Source organism: Periplaneta americana, chromosome 8 (assembly GCF_040183065.1).
Source record: "Periplaneta americana isolate PAMFEO1 chromosome 8, P.americana_PAMFEO1_priV1, whole genome shotgun sequence".
Taxonomy (NCBI): Eukaryota; Metazoa; Arthropoda; class Insecta; order Blattodea; family Blattidae; genus Periplaneta; species Periplaneta americana.
This window is the reverse complement of record NC_091124.1, coordinates 81968671-81993482: the sequence shown is the minus strand read 5'-3', so window position 1 is coordinate 81993482 and position 24812 is coordinate 81968671. Positions and strand designations below refer to the sequence as shown.

Genomic DNA, 24812 nt, shown 5'->3' with positions numbered 1-24812 from the left:
GATGGAAAAGAAATTATGAATAACGCAGTGCAATTCTGCAAGCAGGAAAAGGAAAAGGTACATGCAATTGCATTGAAAATCATGAAGAGAGTGGCTCCAGCTGTAGAGAAAAGTGTAAGAACAATACAAAATGTAGTGAACGACTATAGAAAAACAGCAGAGAGTGATCAGAGAGGTGTAAGATTCAGCTTCGGTCATTTTTTGTGTCTAAGGCTGCACATGCGGCAGGTGAAATGGATCCTATTGAAGGAGCAGATAATATTGGCAGTATTAATTTCAAAGTGCTAAAAGAATGATACACGATGCTATATGGAGCATCACAAAGGAAGACTGGAAGAAGACCTGCGATAAAGTACTTGAAATAGGAAATGAATACTGGCGAAGAGGTGGTATAATGGAATACGTTGTTGAAAGTGTAATAATAATGATGGCTTGTCTCGTAAAACGGATGAAAACGCGCGAAGTTCAACCTTACATTATATCTGACGTAACTGATAGCTTGACGGACACTGTTGACGAGGTAGATATCGCCGAGGAAGGGGTACAAGCTGTTCGACACGATTACTGTAGACTAAAAATGTGAATGAAAGTTTTTTTATTCCCCCTCACGAGCGGAGTTAATTTAGTGCAACGCTCCATTTATTATAGAACCGAAGCATGCAATACTTCCTGTCCCGTATCTCAGACCGGCCAATAGGAGCAAACATAAACATACACAAGCATTTTCCACGTCATCGGCAAATTGTAGTTGAATCGAGTAATATATTATTACACTATCTAGAGTAAACCGTACTTCATAGGAGCAGAATCTTACCCTACAAATGACTTAATCCCCACTCTAGTATGGCCGGTAGGAGCACTTGATTTTTGCAGTCTTTGAAATGTACTCTTATGTTGCCGGGCTACAGTCTTGTGTTTGGTGCCGCAAGTGTTTACAGAAAAATCTTTATTGCCAGAACGTGACAATTCTTCTTTCCTTGTAGGTCTGGTATAGACATATGACGTCAATAACAGATGTAATATTTTCTATTAATTTCAGAAAATAGTGAGTAGTAGGGTTTAAGAAGGGCGCGTCAGCTACTATGGCTATTTGCACCCTTATCTAAAATTCTGAATATAACAAATACATAAATAATATAATAATCAGAGTGCTAAAAGAACTAAACAGCGTTGTCACGATAAAACGAGGCACACAAATGCAGTATACATAAGGTGATTTCTACAGAATCATAAAAGTGAGCAATTCTACCACACTAGGTTGTATTCAAAACGAACAAATAAAACAATAAAACTAAGGCCACCAGAGATAATTTGTGAATCATATTTTAAAGCCATAAAATTTTATAAAATATTCGGATCTATAAAGTCCGAAATGTCAACAATGTAAAATCAAATATAAAACAACAAATGTAACCTCCGGATGTAAAGGGTCCGGAGGATAAGTAAAACGGATCAATAGAAAACTAAATCACCTTATCCAAACCTGTATTTGATGAAAATCTCAGAACTGCATTTGTACAATTAAAACCATTTCCAATTCAGAATATAGTCTCAACTAGAACAAGAAAGACAATGATTTCCTACATATGAAAAACTTCGAGAGGAATTTAAAAGTACAGAGTGACGAAAACCAATGCAAACCATTATTTGATCAGTAGTTGAATAAGAATTTTCGTAATAGAATCGCTCTGTTCTTTGTATTTATGGGACTTTATTAACTTGGTTATTAAGCGAGTCTGTATCAACTCTGGGTTATTTAGCGTCGATGAGTTGGTGATATTGGGATGGTATTTGACGAGATGAGACCGAGGATTTGCCGTAGATTACCTGAAATTCGTTTACGATTGAGAAAACCTCGGAAAAATTCCTACCAGGTAATCAGCTCAAGCAGGAATCGAACACAAGCCCGAGTGCAATTCCGGATCAGGAGGCAAACGCGCTACAGCCCGAGCTACGCCGGTGACTCTCTATGGAACAAAAGCTTGCATTTAATGTCTCACAGTTCAGTTATTATTACCGTAGTTTTGTACAGAACACACTTGATCGTTATCATTAAATTCCGAAGATTTAGCTCCTATTCTAGGCTGTAACGCAGAGCTGGGCAGCAAGAGCGGATTCTACTCTCTCACGGGGAGCCATATAATTTCTCTTCATCCCCTTTCTTCCCCGCCGAACACCGCGCAGCGTTGATTCAGTAACGGATGAATATTAAGCGTCCCCGTTTAGAGTCCAGTTCCGCTCCCGACGCTCAGACCTGCTGTAACGTGTAGCATTACGTTTGTTTACTGCTGCGTCATACATCAGGTACGTACAGTCAACTCACAAAAGAAAAAAACACTCATGCACAGCAGGACCTCAAGTTTCAGGGAACCGGTTCAGTCTGATATGGCTTTTGTCTGTAATTGCTGAGGGATCATGATACTTCCCTTCTGGTTGGATAATGGCTGTCCTCTCCTGATTCATGTTGACGTGAGGACAGCAGCCTGCTGGACAGCGTTGGTCCTTTATGGGCTGTTCGTATCTCGGATCGAATCGAACTTGTTCACTATTACCCTTAGTAATAAACCATGATACTTTTAATTAATTATAATAGGATTAACATTGTTATCTAAGTCAAATTAGATGACAATATTAGGAATAACTAGGCTCTGATTGCATTAAATTGCATAGGAGTGGAGGAAGTAGTCAGTACGTAGGCTATATTTCTCTTTTTTCTCGTCTCTGCAATAGACCTAAGTTTCTATTGGTCGATCTCTCGCAGCTTGTGGCCGAAGAGGACGGTTGACCTTCGTCATATTGTATTTTAAATTTGTATTGTCTCGCATTCTTCACCTTTCGAAATAATCCAGAAATAAATTAATGAATTTATTTATTTATGTATTTATTTATTCTGGTAGAGTTAAGGCTATGGAGCCTTCTCTTTCAAATTAATGCATGAACAGAAATAAATAATAATTTCTGTTCATCCGGTAATGAATTCAGACGTTATTTCTGTTAATTTGTTACGAGGTCTATATATTGTTAATTCTTAATGTTTGCCAAATTTAAATTGTAAAGTAATTCTCATATTACAAAGGAGAAACTATGTCTGCTGCTGACAAATTTGTGGGTGACTTTCCACTTTTTAATTTTCCTGAAGTAGTATTTTACTTTCAAATGCAAACCAAATATTGATTATACATCTCTTAGCTTTTACGTTTGTTTACTTCCTTGCTCCTTTTAATTTAAATTGTTTCCTGTTTTGGACGCAGCAGTTACTTTACGCTTAACAACTTGTTTCCACAGTCTATTTGTCTTTTCTTGTTCATCTTTCAAGTGAGCTCTCTGAATCACAGTTTGTCACGAACGTTAAGTCTTCAAATAGAAAAGAGTTCTCGTAAAAGCAATTATAAAAAAATATTGATATGAAGGAAAAAATCGTATGCACTGCATTATGCGTTTGTATGTTGCACACAGCTTAGTCACGGCATAAAACAACAATTCTAGGTTGAATCTCACTTACTGCATTGTATTTTGTCTTTTTTTTTAAGGTGATGTCTTATGTTATCTTATACTTGGACGAAGTCTACTAGTAGAGTCATGGAGGTCCCACCACGCATTTTCTCAAAATGGACCAAGTGTAAGACAAATCCATATCCGATATAGGGTTGTAGTGTCACGAAATACTCTGGTTCTACTATTACTACTACTACTACTACTACTACTACTACTACTACTGCTACTATTACTAATATTAGTGGCAGTGGTAGTGGCAGCGGTAGTAGTAACCTTAAGTACAAATAGATTGTGCTGTAGTAAAGTAGTAATGACAACTAAATATGGGCAATACTTCGAACAAGATGTTGCAATTCCGTCATATAGAAACGTGATAGAAAGGAAAGCTGAGAGATTTTCAATTACCGTCATGATCAAGTACTGATGGTACTGGATGGACAGATGTGAGTTTCCCGTACTGTGCGCAAGATTTTATGTGCCGTGCAGCAACACTAGACCGCGCTTTACCAAACTATGTCTTCAGTACTGGAGGCACTGGCTAATAATATTAAAAAGAATAATAATTTGAGACATGTACTGACCCATGTCACTCAAGGAGATGCTGGAACTGATTTCTTTCTTATTTCAAACATTTCTGGCATCGATTAACGAAATTATACATTCTCTTTTCTTAATTCCTTTTGGCTAATTGAATTTATTTCTTGACTTAGGCTATGCTCTTCTTTAGTTCCTCTAAAGTATGTGGATTTGTCCTGTATTTGATTGTACCTCAGAGATAATAGTCAAGGGGTTAGATGAGGTGTTGACTAATTAATGAATCGCAGCAGGACTTGGATCGCAATCATCAGGGAAATTTTCTTGGAATAATGTGACAGCACGAGTCGATTATGCACGCACATACAAATCGTAAATAAACACTCATTTTTGAATATAATACTTAGTCTATTATTAGTCATACCTTTCTTAGCACGCTAAGACTGATGATGCTTTCCCGCGCTCCCTGCCGTGGCTTTGGCCGACACCGCAGCTGGGCTGACTGACAGCGCTCAGGCGGAAAACTCATAATTTGTTCACTATGTAGAAGGTGTAGTCTTTGCCAGGCCTGTTCCATACGCAGATAACTATTCTCTTGATATCTCCCTTGATCTTCCTTGTGATCTATGGTTTTTTGATAACTGTTAATGAACTTATTTCGAAATGTCTCCATAAAATGAGGTCATAGTTACATTTCCACAGGAGATAGGAAAGTATAAGAAATACTGGGTGCGAAAATTTACTTTGAATATTCATTAAGAAACAATAGCACGTATTTGAAGGGGATATTTAAGTTTCCAACCCCGGCGATTAACCATATTCCACTCGTAACATGACATACGTAGCAATGTCGTGCAGCCCAGCTGAGTGAGCATCATCTATTCTTGTATTGTTTATATGCTGTGGAGAGCTGACAAAGTACAATGTACACAGTCTAAGAGGAAGTTTCGACAAGAGCTTATAACAGTTCGCTTGTTATTTTATTTGTTGTATAACATCTTCAGTACATAATTCAATTAATATTGTGTGTTTCGGAAGCTGTAGCAAATATGAAGTTCATTCCACTGGAAATTTATGTTCATTCCTGAATCAGTATCCAGCAACCAAACTGATAAAACTCATTTGTGTCTTCTAATATTTAATTTGGTCTTTTCTTAAAGTTAATGTTTCACGTCCATGTAGCATGAAAGAATAAACGTGATTTAATGTTTACATCATTTAGAAGCGCTTACTTTACAAATTCGTTTCCCTAGTGACATACAGTATGTGCCTCAGGAATACGTATACTGAATTGCATTAATGCCGCCTCTTTCCTTAGTCTTACTGACAACGATAACTGCAACTTCTAACTTCACCCCTACTGTGCAAGTGCGAGTTGGCTCACCTTTATTTTCTATCCCTGTTTTGATGTTCATGATAGAGTAGTAGCTACAACTTACAACTGATTTTCGATGCATGTCACCATTTCAGAGGTGCAGTGGCACGCCACTGCTAGTAGGAATGGCTATCTGTGTGTCTGTTGTATACAACTTGCTAACATTAGCAGTGGGAGAGGGATGAAGTAATGGCTGTAAAGAAACTTCAAAACGTGACGACATTAATGGAATTGATTGACCCTGGACCTACAGCTTCGTTCTAAATCTGCTTATTGTAAAATTCAAATCCTAGATATTTCAAAAGGAGACAAAGTATAGTGAGTCCCAGCGAACGTTCTCGGTATTTCTGTCGGACGTCCAGAGGCAGGTACTCCATTCGTGAAGTCGCGGCACTTCTTTGAATTAAAACTTAACTACGTTACAACCCTCTACACAGTCGCTGCTGGAAGTGTTGTATATCTTGTCTGACACTTAATTCATATAAAGCATTCATAGAAGCTGTTTCACTAAAGCTATTCACTAAATTTGATATTGCTTTTCTACACGAAATTCAGCGGCCAGGGAATTTACGTCTATAGTGTTCTTCCATTCTGCCACACTGTTACTTTTTTACTTAATATGTACAATTTATAAATGTGTACATGTTCACGCACTGATTATGTAAACACCATAATACGTAGTTTTAGTCTGACTAAGGCAAAACTTATAAACTTTATAAAGAGAAGGGATTTTTGTGTGTGATAGGGCATAGCAGCTTCTGCTTTTTCATTTGTTTACTGCATTTTCCTTTCACATTATTCACCTACATTTTGAAGTATTACATACAGTTTTTGTGGTGAATATTTTTGAGTTGTAAAGTTGCACCCAAGATTTAAGGTGGTCTTTTGTTGTTGTTGCTATGTGGAACGCTAACATTAGGACATTTTCGTGCAAATCATCTTTTTTTCTTTATGTAGTGCATGAAAGCAAGCTAATCCGAACACTTCACTGATACAATCCAAAGAATAACACACAATCTATCGTCAACACAATCAACTACTCCTAAGTCTAAACACTTCAGTAACACAATCAGAAGACTAACACTCAATCTGACGTCAACACAACCACGCCTAAATCTAAACACTTCACTGACACAATCAGAAGAATAACACGCAATCTACCGTCAACACAACCGTTCCTAAGTCTAAACTATTCAGTAACACAATCAGAAGAATAACATGCAATCTGACGTAAATACAACCACTTCTAAATCTAAACAATTCAATAACACAATCAGAGGAATAACACGCAATCTATCGTCAACACAACCACGCCTAAATCTAAACACTTCACTAACACAATCAGAAGAATAACACGAAATCTATCGTCAACACAACCACTCCTAAATCTAAACACTTCACTAACACAATCAGAAGAATAACACGCAATCTATCGTCAACACAACCACGCCTAAATCTAAACACTTCACTAACACAATCAGAAGAATAACACACAATCTATCGTCAACACAACCACTCCTAAATCTAAACAATTCAGTAACACAATCAGAAGAATGACACGCAATCTGACGTCAACACAACCACGCCTAAATCTAAACATGTCACTAACACAATCAGAAGAATAACACGTAATTTAACCTCAATACAACCATTCTACAGAAAGACTGATCTGGACTGCCGAGCATTCGGGAGACGGTTTGCGGCGTACTGAATGGCCTTCGTGTCGGTCGCAAGCCTCTCCGTCGACATACATTACGTAAGCGAGAGCTCTGTATTTCATTTATTTTGTGGAAATTGGATCCGAGACATTTCTATTGCGTTAGATATTAAATAATTTTCGTATGTTTATACATGTATTTGAGCCCGAATTAAATTGCGGAATGTAGCCTATAGTTGACTGATATGTAAATCTGGTATAATTTTTCTCAGGGTACTTTAACCTTTCCCGCCGTAATTCTGCTATTTCTTCATTTACTAACATCAACAAAATGAAGTCGGCTTGGGTACCGTAGTCGGTATAGCGCTGGCATTCTTTGCTTTAGGTTTCGATCCTGGTCCAGGTCCGTGATATTTAAATGTACGCATACTTACACGCGACAGGCTCATGTCAGTAGATTTACTGGCATGTAAAATAACTCATGCCGGACATAATTCCGGCTCACCGGCGACGCCGATATAACCTCTGCAGTTGTGAGAGTCGTTAAATAAACTATAATTTTTTCAACAAAATTAAAGAGAAAAGATGTACTACATAGGCCTACCGGATAATATCGACGGCAGAATGAGTGATCTCATGGACTTGATCTAGGGTTAAGACACATATGGTGATCAGAAAAAAATAATAAAAAGTATATAAATTGACCATCACTGTTATGGGATTAGTGAGCAATTACGCTTCGCATTATTTGATACAAACAATATAAATAAGATTAGTTAGGAATAATAGTTCAGCTTCTATATGAAGGGTTCAGAACCAAAGTGGGTCAAGCGCCATTTACTAAAACCGTAGAAAACAATGGTTAAAATGAAGTTATTACCATAATTCAATGGAAACATATAGCAAGTAATATAAAGTACATACATTAAAACTAAATGATATGTCAAACTACATATACTATGGTATTCACTTAACTTTAACCCTTGCTTCATCCATTTTTAATAAATGGCGTTTGGCCCACTATGGCTCTGAACCCTTCATATAATCCTGAGTCACATGTTGAGTTGTTTCTATTGTATATCTGTACCTGCTAATACTTCCCTGAAACTCTGCACCCTGAAATGTCCGTACAGTGGATATAAATGCAACTTTATCACCACTGCGGACTGATGATGGGGGACTTATGTTATTGTACTAGTTTTTTGTGGTATTACGGAAAATGTGTGTACTTAAAATCTCACGCATTTCAGCCGCGTAATGTCCTCTTTGATCGCTGATTAGTTAAATTGTTTGCAATTAGATACGAAGTTCGTGGATTTAATCCGGGCTGAGGGCAATAAACGTTTACTGAGCACGCCATTGTAAATATTTTCAAGTTATAAAAATTCAAACGTCCTTTCGTTTTTATTTGTAGAATCTCTAATCTAGTAACAAACATCATCTAGTCATTTTTGTAACATTTCCACAGGCTTTTTCAGTTTGTGCCTGTTTCTTGAAAAGGTGATCTCATATGAATTGCTAGTGCTAAAATGTATGTTATATGTTGTTATTTTTACTATTTTATAAAACATTGAAAATATCTAATTATAGAAAGCTTATTGATGTCTTACGTTGGTTAATGTTTCTGAAATTAAATTATAATTAGCTAAATAAGAAATATAAAACTTTGTAAAATATATGGTCTGTTTTTATTATTTTAATAGTGTATCATCATTAGATATGACTTTTACGTAAATGCATATTATATTTATTTCTTTTACTCCAGCATTATAAACAGTCGTCATCGTCAGTGAAAATCGAAAAATGTGCCACATTATTGTACCAGTGCTGTAAAATATTGCTATAAGAACTAAAACGTCATGACTTCTGTTATGGCGGTATAGCCTGTGCCATAAAGCTAACATTATGAAATGATTTGCCATGCCACAATATTAATACATCATTGTTGTCATAGTAACCTCTTCTTTCATAGACCATGTTATCATTAAAAATCAGATGTTATTTCTTTATTAATTGTTTTATAATGTTGTCGTACAAAAATAACGCATGAAACACGTTTATAATGTTATACCAGCGTATAGGTAATTAAGTATGGACACTTCGCGTCGGTACCTTTGTTGCAGCCAGACTGATTTCAATGACCTTCAAGCCAGCTAGAGCGTGAGATTCTGCTTTCTCCCTAGAGTTGGCGCTGACATCACACCAGCTAGCAGTCGACACAGCGGAAATATAACACATATAATCAGGGAACGGATTTATATGGACTAAAAATATATGAAATATGTAAATATATATGTAGTTATTTTTACCAAAATATGGAATTAAATATGGATTTTTACCAAAATATGGAATTAAATATGGACTTAAAATTATAAAAAAATGACTATGTACGTTAAATATTGGTACATTTTAATCAAACTAAACAAAAAATATAATGGACGTACCTTATCTTCCAATGTAGTTTCAACAAAACACAATTTTTATTGTCTGTTACCATAACAATAGGTTACAAACATTTCTTTCAAGTGCTGAAAAGTGAATCTTCTTCTATTGTCTCTGAGGATAGATTTATACTGACTAAAAGAGCGTTCGACGTCACAAGAAGTAACTGGTACATAATTCAATTTCACAATGTCTGCTGGGGATAAGTCCAAGTTAATCTTCACTGTTGATTCACCACTCATCACAGCAACAACCTTTTGTAGTTCTTCATATCCAGGGTTTTTTGAAAGTACAGTGTCCACCTTAGCTCTTACTGCATCTGCAACTTTACCTCTACCACGATTCAGTTGTTCCACAGTACTATTTATAATTTCAAAACTTTCAGATAGTGAAAGGTGCCTATTTTGGAGACTTTTGAGCGTTTTTATGATGCATGAAAATGTATGCTGAATGTGAGCTAAGTCATTCTTCACACTTATGTCACAGGTAACTGTTTTCGCAGTATCAATTGAGACTGCATCTTCAGAGTCCAATGCAAGGAGAACATTGTTAATAGAGTCTATATGTTCGGCATAATATTCAACTGCTTCTAGCCATGTACCCCATCTAGTTAAAATTGGCTTTGGTGGCAATGGAATTTCAGGGTACATTTCTTTCAACACGTTAACTCTACTGGGAGCTTTGAGAAATACTTTTTTCACTGATGAAATCAACAAATCTACTTTAGGGGAATTGTCTCTGACCACTTCTGCCACACGATGAAATGCATGCGCCACACAAGTAAAATGAGTCAATTTAGGATATACAACAGATAATGCTTGTCCAGCTTTGACCATATAAGGGGCAGCATCGCTAATAAAGAATAACACATTATCGTACATAATACCCTTTGGCCACAGGATACCCATAGCTTCGTTGAACAGTTTAACTATAGTTTTGTTATTGCACTTTTCTAGAACATCACAATGTAAAAGAATTCGTTCAGAATATTGTTCACTTAACAAACCGATAACTACATTACCAACAAGTCTACCTTCTTTGTCGGGAGTCTCATCAATGGAAACCCAAATTGAACTATCTTTAATTTCATCTCTTATCTTCTGTATTGTCTCATCGTAGATGGATGGAGCATACGTCTTCCTAAGTGTTGACTCATCCGGGATTGTATGTTGAGTATATTTTTCAAGGAATTCCCTGAAGACCTTATTCTTTAGTTTGTAGAGAGGAATATCAGCAGAGATGAGAGAACGGCACAGGTCGATGTTAAACTCAGATCTTACATTCGATGTTGTTGGTTGTGTTAAAAACAATTGTCTCTGCTTGGAATTTAGTTGTTTGTTGGCCTGATGTTTACTAGTTGTAATGTGTTGTTGCACCAGGAACTTTTGTGTAGATGATACTGCACACTGACACAAATTACAAAATAATATTTTATTGTCAGTTGATAAACCATCTTCTTTAAATTCTGAAATGTAACTTGTTAGTTTTGATTTTAAATTGACTGAATGACGTACTTTTGGCATATTTACCGTCTTTATAGTATGATTTACAAAACTGAACCTATGTGTACTCTGACTGGCATTTAACTGTTGAGCTGCACAACTGAAGTCTGTTAAAAATTTTAAATTAAATTAATACAGTTTTGTAACTTACTTTCCCATTGTTGATAGGACTGCTAATTTTCAAATAACTCTGATGTTAAAGGGATTACTGAACATGTGTTTAAATCTCTATTGTTGAAATGTATTTTTAAAAGTTAATGGAATTTTGTTTTGTTTTATTGTTAAACCTAATATAATATGGACTGTTTTATATGAAATATGGAAAATATATGGAAATTAACGAAAATATGTACTAAACTCTAAAATATGGAAAAATATGGAAAATAAAAGTAGGATTTTTCAACCCTACACATTGTGAAACATAAAGATAATGCAAAATATAAATTATATTAGCTTTATAAGTAAATATGTATTTACATATAAATCCTTTCCCTGCATATAATTAATACACCTAGGTACATTATGTACTCAAATAAAATAAATTGGATTCATAAAATAATAAATCCGTCATTAACTGTAATGTCTAGACTCTAGAGTTCCTTTATAATGAGAGTTGAGACGTTGACCCCAACAACAATGAAAATATGTAATGATATGATAGCACTGAAAATGGAAAAACAAAACTCTTATGAGAAGTAAAACCATATACCTATATTATATTATATTATAATATGCAAATATTAAACGAATTCGATACTTAATTTTATAATGTATTATACTATTTTATAATATAATTTATTATATCTGAAATATAAACAAATTATTATTACAACTAGTTTGCCACTGAGAAATAAGGAAAAACTGTTAACTTGAATTTATTTGAAACAAAGCATTACTGGATTATGCAATAAGGTGGGCGATTTTTGGATCCTGTGTCTCAACTCTATACTCAATTATTATCTTAGCGTATGCTCGATTATACTAACCTCTAGCGCTTGAAAGTGGAACTAAACGCCGGCACACAGAGAAACAAAACACAGGAAAATTCGCTCAGTGTCCATTCTTTATAATCCCTATTCGCTGGTTATACAGTTATTGCATTCGTTCAAAATTTAGGAAATTCTCTCCGATCGTTCCCTAAACATTGACTCATGCCATAAAGTATAACATTAGACCGTAATATGTACTATTTTTTCTCGATATTGAGCTGCTGGAAGAAAACTATGTTGTCCTTGAATAACTTTCTTTCTTTAAATTTCAAATTAATTTAATACATTAGGTTCTCACTACTGCCCTGAAGTTATTGTACTCGTATTTTACTTATATTATACATGACTTTAATACTTTGGCAATACTTTACATATTGCTAATAAATTTAAGCCTACATAAAACTAGATATTTTAACATGTTCTTATGTATATTATCATAATGTACCGAAGTACATATGATATTTTCATGCAGATATTCTGCGTTATCTCTTTCATCGTATGTTCTTATGTGTGTATAAGTTTCAGACTTGTTTGGGATTATAATCTCCACTTCCAGTTAAAGATTTGTAACTTGTAGCCTACCATAACTTCAGAAAATTTGGATTACACGTGACCAGTCTTGAAACGGATGAAGACTAATTGATTTAGTCAACACATTAAATGGGGTTTTATTTATGATCGCGGTACAATCTAAGGATGCACACTGTTATGTAAAATACAGTAGGTACCTACGTATTTCCATTTTCGTCAAGCCTGCCTACAAGGGGCCTTGCATCCTGCATTACTTGTATAATTGTTAACAAAATATTTTGTCAAGCAGCAAAGAATCACGCTGTGTAAAAGACATCCCCGTCCTCAAACAAGCCTGTGTACTTGGATTAAACGTCTTCGTTCTTAATCTAAAATATCTCAAAGTAATTCTGATTTCATGTGGGCAGTCAAAGTGAACAAATAAGTAACCATCTGATATCAGAATTTTCTTTGGCATCAGTTGAGTTCTCAATGATTTGTAAAGTAAACTGATGAAGGTGTATGTAGTAAACTCCAGGCAATGTTTAAAAGAAAACATTCAAGATATTACATAGTGTACCAGATCCATAAAAGAGATGATGTTGGTCCACCTGAAGATATTTTTCTCGGTAAATTCCTCTGCTAACATATGCCATTCTACGCGTAGGAGCATTCTATCAGATAAACATCAGTCCATGACATCAGAGAATTAAAAAAAAAAAAACATTGTGGTCCAAAGTAATTCAATATTTGTGATAGTGTAATGTTTCAATTAGCATAGAAGTAAAATACAATAATGGCGATAGAGCATAAATTACATAAATTACTGAACAAAAAAGTCTAATAAAATTTTTCTGTAACTTTTTGGTTTCCCTAGAAAAAATGGTATCTGTAATAAAGCATCACTGTTTACTTCGGTCCGCCATGTACATTGCAACTGTGGTGATATCCATGTTGAAATCAGGATACTTTGTTGTGTCTATTGTGGTGGTGTTAGCGTGTGTTGAACGGAAGGTCATTCGCAATGACGTTCACATTTACTCGAACAGTAAATATAGACTATTAGGGTGCTATTCATAGACATTTCGCTAGCCCGCGCTACGAGCGTGCTAAACAGGATTCATATCATATCACATCGCTAACACTGGTTTATGAATACGAAAAACGTTAGTTCGCTGATCATCCACCGAAAGCCCGCGCTAAGAATGTCTATGAATAGGGCCCTTAGGTATCAATCCTAAAACACGATATTTTAGGAATCAAGAACAAAAGTAGAAGAGAAAATACAATTTCACTACACATCATGTTTAATAGACCGAGATGTACAATCTGTATAATTTTATATACGCATAGGCCTATGATTTTACTACGCATTTTAGAATAATTTACTACATGTATATGAACATATTTTACTATGATACTGCATACAATTTCAGCTCTAATAGTCATCATAAACAACTTATTTGCTTGCAAACTGTTGCTCCTTGAACTTAAGGAAAGTTCGTCTAAGAATCTCGTTCATACGTGTCCCACACTTTGTTTTTCCTTCGGTTTGTAATATCGGAAAGAAGCTAGTAGTCTTTCTACCTTAATTCAAAATGTATGGTTTTATGAGATTTTTTGTCATTATTTTTCTAGTGATGTCAACAATATATCCAATATTTTTAAAATTACACTTTCCTTACTATTCCAAGGATAGTAAATTGCTACGTGACTTATTGCACTAAAAACTGTGAATTAATTGGCTTTGTAAGGTTTTGTGTAATTTTGTTATAGCGTAGGCCTATTCGGCATGTGCATTGCGATTTTATTACTGCTTAGAAGGAGAGACAATGTAACAATTAATAACATATACAAAAATGTTAAAGGTACTCCCGTACATGACATGAGGCACATGGGGCCTTGAAGGTAGAGGTCAAGGCATTCTTTGACCTCGGGTCTAGAATGAGATAAGAAAATGTATACAAGAGATTAAAAGTGTGGGTAGCTGATAATTTCCCAACACTATTTTAAAATTAGCGTTAGAATCGTTTGTAAATCAGATGGTATTCTGTTCGTTTGAAAATCTCAAGGTTATTCACTAGAGCGTTACAGCAGGGGATAGTAAATGAATTGGTTGATATGACCTCAAAGTTCGCGAACTTATTAAAATTCACTCGCATAAGGGATAATATTTACGGTTTTTAAAATAAGTTTACCAACAGAAATCCTTCTACTGGAATGATCGGTATTTTCCTATTCTAATGATTCAGTTAGTGGGAGGAGAAAAAATACTTGAGCCCTATCTCACTGACTCTCCTGCTGCTTAATAAAACGTACTGACGCCATTTATCTTATCTTGCAGGTGGCTGCATCTTCTGATGCTCCTGGAGGCATGCTTCATGTTTGGGGAAACACTGGAAGCAACAAATTCAAGCATCGTCGAATGGAAGAACGACGAAACAGCAGTCAAACACGATAAAGAATTTTCATTTTATCCCTTCAAGAACGTGGGAACCGTCGTGCATTCAGATGCAGGATTTCATGATAAGATCTTCCCAGGAATCGCGAATGGATTCATGGCTTTTGAGGACGAGGAACAGAAGTCTGAAAACAGAGACTCGAAAGTGGAAGCTGAGATCAGGTACGAGCCTGATGAAGTGTCAGATATGAAGCATGGCTGGGAGGCAGTGTTGAACATGCAGCCAGAGGAAGACGTCGTCCCTGATGCTATTGATAAAAATTCGAAGCGAGGGGAACAAGAAATCGAATCGATTCGGAAGTCGGTTCTAGATCGCGGATTCGAGATGTTGCCGGGGTTTGAAGTCGTGGACTCGGAGGACGAGTGGGGAGCGGAACTACACGGCACCTGTGACTGCTGGAACACCACGGAGGACGGACGCGACGTCGAAGTGGAGTGCCGATGTGGTGGTCTCGAGCTCACCGACATCCCCAACAACTTGGCCAGCGACGTGCACCGCATGTAAGTTTACAGAGGCTTTATTAAAAATAAAATGTCGTACAAGTTTATGTTTCCTCATTGTATGAGGTAGGCTATAAGGAAAAAAGAATATTGTATGTATGTATTTATTCACACTGCAATGGGTATATACCCGGTGGCAGTGGTAACTAATTACACTCAATAATGACAATAATAAACTTATTAATTAAAAATACAATTAATGATAATACTAATAATTAATACTAATAATAATAATAACAATAATAATAACAACAACAGGGAATATACTAAATTAAATGAAACGATCACTTAAAATAACATTTGAAATATTCTAATTTGTATCTTAAAACTAAGATCGAACTAAAACCCACGAGTATATGTTCATATCTGCACAAGTACCTTTCAACATTACACTCATTTCGCTGTCAACTCACTCACTGCACTGGAACTACGACACATTTCACTGATTCTATCCTGATTTCACTAACACTTCAAAAACATTTCACTGTTCAAATACTTTGCACTGCCACTATAACCTATACAGCTTCACTGACAGGAACACGTTTCACTTACACAGCACACTTCACTGACACGACATACTTCTTCACTGATACAACACACTTCACTGACACAACATAATTCTTCACTGATAGCCTACAACACTTCAATAACAACATATCGTTTACACCCTTTAAGTACTGTGTATAATTACCGTCTATTAGTAAGGTCCTTAAGCCTATTTTTAAATACATTTTTGGTTGTTGGTAAAGCCTTTAGTAAGTCTGCAGGTAAAGCATTCCAGTCCCTGATAGTACGATTGAGAAAAGAAAACTTTCCAGTGTCCGTCCTCTGCCTTCTTTCCCTCAATTTATATGAGTGGTCGTTCCTTGAAGAGTAATTTGGCGGCTGCAACCTATTTTTTATTTCTTTCCAGGCAGGCTCACCTCTGTATGTTTTGAACAGTGCGCATAATCGAATTCGCGTTCTCCTGTCCGTGAGTGTGTCCCATTTTAATGGTGAATTTTTCCAACAACACTTAAGAGCCCGTTTTTGAATCTTTTCCAGTGTCTTAATATGTTCTAATCTGTAAGGATCCCAACATGCAGCACCATATTCCATTACTGGACGTACTAGTGATTTATATGCAATCTCTTTGGATTTATCAGAACCTTTTCTTAGTACCCTCATCACAAAGTGTAACGCTCTCCATGCTTTTCCCGCTGTGTCTGTAACGTGTTCCCCCCAGCCGAGATCGCTGCTAAATGTTATTCCGAGGTATTTACATTTGTTAACTTCCGGAATGGTTTCACCCCCTAACGTATACGATGCGACTATTTTATTTCTTTTCCTTGTAAAACTGATGGCTTTGCTCTTTAGAGAATTTATTTTCATTTTGTTGGCTATTGCCCAATCATTTATTCTATTGAGGTCATTCTGGAGAAGAGTAGTATCTTCATGACTTTTTATTTCCCTGTATAGCATACAATCATCCGCGAATAAGCGAACCCTAGATAAGATATTAACTGGCAGATGTGATGCTAGTAGAAGCCGATTTCGAGATTTTCAGCTAAATACATCTTGTCAATATTTGTCCCATCTAAAGAGTGGTTTTTGGCATACAGTCTCTCTATGGTCAGCGATTTAATTTAAATTTATTGACAGATTGTTTACATTAAATAATTATAATTATCTATGAGGCAAATCAACAGCCAAGTATGATGAACATGTTAATGGTAAATGCCTTAAAAATAAAATAACAAAATGACTGTTTTCTCGAAGTCACCTGCAACACCGTTTTCTCGAAATGTAAAAATTGTAAAACTTTAAACTTTTAGAAATGTTAAATCTGTATTAGGAAAGGTAATGTACATAGAAACGTTTCGGCATGGTGTTTGCTTTCGTCAGTGTCACATATTCAATAATCAGTTATAATTTAATACACCTATACTATTCGACATAATTCTACGCAACAAGTAATCATCCCCACTACCACCTAAACATTCCCCTACTAGAAAAAAAAATAGAAAAAAATAAAGCAAGAGACGAACACTACTACTCCCACCAATGATATTGCTGTTACTACTGCTAATCCTGCTGCTCTACTTCTACTACTACTGCTAATACTGTTACTTTCACTACTTCTATTGCTTGTCCTACTGTTAATACTACTGCTATTGCTGCTGCTACTACTATCATTGCTGTTACTGCTACTGCTCATAATACTACTACGACTACGACTATTACTAGGCTACTATATAACTACTATAATGCTACTACTGCTACAGATTTTATTCATAGCAGTAATTATTGTTGAAGGAGAAAAATATAATGCGTGTAATAAATAATCCATGTACCATAGCGTAAGTAGCTGCTATCTTATATCGAAATGATGATTGATAGCGTTAGTTAATTTTTCTTTGAAGTCAACAATGTGATTTTGTACCATTGTGCCACACCCAAATAATAAAAGCGTAGACCTATGACTGGACTTGTCCTTATACTCGTATTCAAATAGGTCTACATAATAATGACGTAATTTCAAGTCGTGACGAAACCTGTGTCACTGATATTTCTTTGTACAGTAGTACCTAAACTGAAAGATTCCTATATATATATATATATATATATATATATATATATATATATACATATATATATATACTGTATATAATACATAAATAAATAATTAAGAGAATATCGGTGGTATATTGCTTGGGTAAAGGGAGGTAAGTCATAAAAATGAATTTTGAAATAAATGAAAATAAAACTTAGGACCCTTACTGCAAATAATTTTCTACACAAATAAAACACATCAAATACTAGTATTCTTTTGTTTTTGCTCACCCACTTGTAGAATTTAACTTGTATATTCATCTGGGGAACAAAACTCCACTTGCACAAAAAAATGACTTAACTCCTCTTTACCCGAACACCATCGATATAATTCTGCGCAAACCAGAGGATGCATTGTATATACAGATGAACGCAGAGAATTATTTTACTTCACTTTCACTTGAAATATAAACCTTTTAACTTCTCGTATTAAATGTGTAATGGGAAAGTATGGAGAATTTGAATTTAATTTTATCTTAATAATTATTCTTAGACCTAGTAGTTATTTACCTAATGTCATTGTTATTGACTTATTGATGCTACATTAATATACAGTGTTATCTTTAACCTTGCAAGCGAATCGCTTACCGGAAACAATCCTGACTTCATCTGCGAATATACGGCATATCTTTCGGTAGGAAGGCAGCAAAACTGAAATTTATAAAATAAACAGAAAAGAAGTAGAGCCATTTTATTTTAAATATTAATGTTTTGTCTCCATGTCTGGGCACGGGCGAGACTCAGAATCTACATAAATGTGAGAAATAACTCCATTAATATTTTTTTCAGCTCTTAAACTGTACACAACATAATTTACACTACGTAAGCTGGCAGGAGAAATTGCCAATTTCATCTAACTTATTTTTCGTTAGTACAAGATGTAATCACTTTCTTGTCTGAAATAAACAATAACTGTTTTATTTACACCCCTGAAGATTGAGGTTCTGTTAAGTGTTAAAAATGCCGATGCCAGGAAATTTCTAATGAAAATTCTTCATTTTGTCTCAGAGAATCGTACATACATCTTAGTAATTGAAATTCATATGTCGTTCTCGGCATGTTCTTAAATTGTATCACACTGACGTGCCATGAAGGAATGTTCATATGAACATGAAGCTTGATGGTTTAGAAATGCACCGATTCTCCTCACGTTTGGTTCAGATTGTTTTATTATCTTTAAGTATGATGAACATTTTTGGGCAAAGCGAAAGCCTTTATGGTTATACGGCTGCTTTTAGACTATTGCTTAGCTTAAAAATATCATTATATTATAAGGGGGAATTTTAGGTTTCAGCTGACTATAACACGTTTACTACGTTATACTACTTTTTACTAATAAAACGGTACGAAAAGACGTGTTTCAACCATATTCAACTGCTTATCGCTACAATTTTGTCCCTTCCCTAGCATTTGTTTACTTTTATAATTTCTCTATAATTTGTTCCTTTGTTTTCCAACATTTCAAACTGCAAATTCTTTATGGTACTATAAAATATGCTTTGAGATCGTCATTTGTTTACCCAAAAAATTCTGGAATGATCAAAGCCATGGAGGATAGGAACCTAATAATACAGGTGAAATGGACAGAAGACGTTGGCATTTGGAAAGAGAGGTGGTTTCGAACAGCCTAATCCATATTTATAGAAGCAATAGGTTTAAAGAGTATCATTTCATAATAATATTGAATAATTTGCTTTATGTAGAAGTGCTAGATAGTGTAACGGTTTTATCTTGTATGAATACTTTTTCCTCTGAATACAATAGAAAACATATGGTTATGAACGTTACATAATCATAACTTTGAAACAACGTGTCACCTGCCAGCAAATGAGAATACGTTAATATATATTTTTCTTTTATTTTCTTTCAAAAATGATATTCAGATACATGAAAACAATATTATTCCATGATGAAAGAGTGATGGAACGGAGAAAAATTCTCTCCGGCGCCGGGATTTGAACCCGGGTTTTCAGCTCTACGTGCTGATGCTTTATCCACTAAGCCACGCCGGATACAACCCCGACGCCGGTCAGAATCGTCTCAGATTAAGCTCCATCTCTTGAGTTCCCTCTAGTGGCCGCCCTCTGCACTACGTCATAGATATCTATGAACGCAGGACCGAAGTCCATACATGTGTTGAGGTGCACTCGAATGAGTGACTGGTTGGCCGGGATCCGGCGGTATAGGTGCCGTCTTAAATCACAAAGTGATTTTTTATTACGCATATCATATATATTTTGATGTACCGAAGTACATATGATATTTCCATGCAGATATTCTGCGTCATCATATGATGAAAGAGTGATGGAACGGAGAAAAATTCTCTCCGGCACCGGGATTTGAACCCGGGTTTTCAGCTCTACGTGCTGATGCTTTATCCACTAAGCCACGCCGGATATATATATATATATATATATATATATATATATATATATATATATATATAAAATATTATTCCAGTTCAGTACAGAATCTGTCACTGCAAATTCTTTGTAGGCTATCTCTCTAAGCTAATAATTTAATTTATAAATCTTTCACATTTCATATATACGGAATTTGCATTAATAAATTTATATAAGTATACTAGACAAATTTTAATATGTAGGACATAATAGATAGCTGCATAGCTCTACTATGCTGCATGCCTTCACTTATAACTGTGTATGGTAGTGATCCTCAGTCTACAGATGCATAGATTTGCTATGTACGGTTGGTCGTATATCTGTACGTAGAACTGTGTGTGGTAGTGATCCTCAGTCTACCGCTACAGATGCATAGCTTTGCTATGTACGGGTGGTTGTATATCTGTACGTAGAACTGTGTGTGGTAGTGATCCTCAGTCTACAGATACATAGCTTTGCTATGTAGAGTGGTTGTATATCTGTACGTAGAACTGTGTGTGGTAGTGATCCTCAGTATACAGATACATAGCTTTGCTATGTACGGGTGGTTGTGTATCTGTACGTAGAACTGTGTGTGGTAGTGATCCTCAGTCTACAGATACATAGCTTTGCTATGTACGGGTGGTTGTGTATCTGTACGTAGAACTGTGTGTGGTATTGATCCTCAGTCTACAGATGAATAGCTTTGCTATGTACGGGTGGTTGTGTATCTGTACGTAGAACTGTGTGTGGTAGTGATCCTCAGTCTACAGATGAATAGCTTTGCTATGTACGGGTGGTTGTGTATCTGTACGTAGAACTGTGTGTGGTAGTGATCCTCAGTCTACAGATGCATAGCTTTGCTATGTACGGGTGGTTGTATATCTGTACATAGAACTGTGTGTGGTAGTGATCCTCAGTCTACAGATGCATAGCTTTGCTATGTACGGGTGGTTGTATATCTGTACGTAGAACTGTGTGTGGTAGTGATCCTCAGTCTACAGATGCATAGCTTTGCTATGTACGGGTGGTTGTATATCTGTACGTAGAACTGTGTGTGATAGTGATCCTCATTCTACAGATGCATAGATTTGCTATGTACGGGTGGTTGTATATCTGTACGTAGAACTGTGTGTGGTAGTGATCCTCAGTCTACAGATGCATAGCTTTGCTATGTACAGGTGGTTGTATATCTGTACGTAGAACTGTGTGTGGTAGTGATCCTCAGTCTACAGATGCATAGCTTTGCTATGTACGGTGTACGGGTGGTTGTATATCTGTACATAGAACTGTGTGTGGTAGTGATCCTCAGTCTACAGATGCATAGATTTGCTATGTACGGGTGGTTGTATATCTGTACGTAGAACTGTGTGTGGTAGTGATCCTCAGTCTACAGATGCATAGATTTGCTATGTATGGGTGGTTGTATATCTGTACGTAGAACTGTGTGTGGCAGTGATCCTCAGTCTACAGATGCATAGCTTTTTTTCTATGTACGGGTTGTTGTATATCTTTATGTATAGCTGCGTGTGGTTGCGATCCTCTGTCTACAGATGCATAGCTCTGCCATGTAGGGTAATTCCGGGTTAGATGGCCATAGTTTTTTAAATCACTTAGAACAGGGTAACCGATTGGTAAAGAAATACGAAACGAATCAAATACGTTCCTTCTAGGTTATATTTCTCCACTACAGTGCCTCAGGGCGCATAGAATTCACTGATGTAATAAAAAAATACGTTCGAAATATAATAGGTCACTGGCCATCTCACCCAACATATGTGGGTGAGATGGCCATAGGATATAGGGATAGATGGCCACCATAATTTTTAAGTAAATTCATAACAATTTTTTTGTAAAAGAATGAGGTTTTATGCACTGGACACATAAATATAGTGTCTAAGTGCATAATTATGATTGTTTGAAACTTTTCAAAAACTTTATTTTTTGTTTTTTCCTCTTTTAGTGAATTTTCCTTAAAACAACACAGAAATAAATTGAAACCCTTATGAACACATTATAATAATAATCAGAGGCACGACAGCCCATGAAGGACCATGATCGACCAGCCGGCTGCTGGCCTCACGTCCACATGTCGAAGCAGAGGTGGACGATCATCCAACCAAATGGCGGTATCGTTTGATTAGCCCGATGATCCCCCCAGCCGTTACAGCAGGCTTTCTTAACCAGATTTCGCTACCTATCGTAGTTACCCAAGTGCATCATGATGCTGGGTGGGCACCGGTCCCATACACTGGCTCAAATTTCATGAGATAATTTCTTCCCCCATGAGGACCCGAACCAGCGCGAATTCCGTAACGCGAGTCCTAGGCAGGATGCCTTAGGCCACGACGCGGGACCTTATGAACATGTTAATGAAACAAAATCCTGAAAGGTCAAAGTAACAGTGTCTTTTCCAGTTGGTTTCCGGGATAGGAAGCGTTGTCTCACAAGCAAACATTCTGATGGGAGCAAATAAAAAAGTTATTTTTTTTCTTCCGCCATATTAATAATGTGAAAAGAAGTGCTTATACAAATTTTGGCCACTCGACCGTAATTACGAGTCCATCCAGAAAGTGATTTTACCTGGGGTCGTTTACAGAAAAAAACACAATTACATGGAAAGATTTATTGAAACAGATACAGCAATTGTTGCGCTAATTGTCAACGTATCTCCCACTGGAATTGAGACATTTGTCATACCATGGAATCAATTTTTGTACAATTGTGTCGTAGAAGTCAGCTTCCTGGGATCGAAACCAGCGTTTGACAGCCGCCTGCACCTCCCTACCGATCCCATGATATGACAAATAATAATAATAATAATAATAATAATAATAATAATAATAATATAATAATAATAATAATAATAATAATAATAATAATAATAATAATAATAATAATGATTTATTTAACCTGGCAGAGTTAAGGCCATACGGCCTTCTCTAACACTCATTCCGGTGTGGAATGTGTTGAAAAAATAGCTCAACAATTGCTGTTTCTGTTCAATAATATTTTTAATTAAATTGTGTTTTCTTTCTGTTAACGACCCCTGGCGAACTTTTTTACGGCCCTCGTAATTGCGGTCAAGTGGCCAAAATTTTTATAAGCACTTCTTTTGACGTTATTAACATGAAAAAAAAAATAACTTTTTTATCTGCTCCCATCAGAATGCTTGCTTGTCAGCCAGTCAGAGAATATTGACAAGTTCTTCAGCAAAAATGTAAGCGAGACTATAGACATCGGTCCCTGTAAGGGAAAATCCATGTTCCTGCATATTTAATATGGCGAACAAACCTACATCCATTGACATTGCCTATGTGTCACTTGGTCCCATTGCACCCTTTGTAGAATTGTCTGTTTTATCTCTACTTTCCAAGGCTTTTCTTGGAATATGAAATGTAATGAAGGCTTGGCGTACAGAAGTGCCATATTTAATGGCTTCAAAAGCACGGTATAAGTCATCTTCATTCCAAAGACACGTTTGCTGCCGGGCTTTGCTTTATATTTTATCGGAATCTAGAAATAACGATACTTTTAACATAATAATATTCCTCAATTGTAGGCCATCTATCCCGGAAAAATGCTGGCCATCTCTCCTTTTTCTACGGGAGAGATGGCCATACCGCGTAATAAAAACTGGCAGCAGTGAAGAGAACAAATACAGTTAAGATAGAATGTTTAAATATGCCTTACCTCTTTGATAATGTTTCCAGCAAATTTCCTCACAAAATGCAGTATTTCTCTATTGTTATTTCAGAAGGTGAAAAATTATTGCATGCTCACAGACTCACGAACGGCTACAAAACGCGGAAATAATAACCTTCCGTTTTCGCAGGTGCAACAATCACTTCGTTTAATTAACATCTGGCCGCAAACCGATTTTCATTCGAAACAGATGATTAGAATAAAAATAAGAGCGGTTGGTCGTCTCACTCGCATGGCTATCTCCCCCGGAATTACCCTACGGGTTTTAGTATATCTTTACGTAGAACTACGTGTGTAATGCAAGAAATGAAACAAGAGAATACAAGGAGAACAAGGAAAATAAAACTTGAAGATAAAAAGAGCAAGGAGAATACAAGAACAGAGGAAGACAAGAAGAGGAAGAAGAAGAAGTAGAAGAAGAGGGGAAGAGGGGAGAATAAAGGTAATTCAAGGAGAACAAAGCGAGGAAAGCGAGAACAAGGCGAAGACAAGGATAGCAAGGCTAAGACGAAGATAACAAGGCGGAGACAAAGAGAACAAGGGAATTGCAAGGAAAAATAGAAATGGAAGTAGAATGAGGACAATACAAGCATAAAAAGGGAATACAAAGAAAATAAGAGGGAGACGAGGAGTAAACGAATATACGAGGAGAGGAAAGGAGGGCGTTG

At 36.1% G+C, this 24812-nt stretch overlaps 1 protein-coding gene across 1 annotated transcript in view; it reads left to right on the top strand.

The window, feature by feature from the left end:
* Positions 1-24812, top strand: part of LOC138704230 (uncharacterized) — a 538384-nt gene that overhangs the window by 349883 nt on the left and 163689 nt on the right. Inside the window, exon 2 of the mRNA XM_069832110.1 lies at positions 14849-15466. Coding sequence (XP_069688211.1) covers positions 14849-15466 — 618 coding nt within the window. The remainder of the gene's footprint in view (positions 1-14848; positions 15467-24812) is intronic.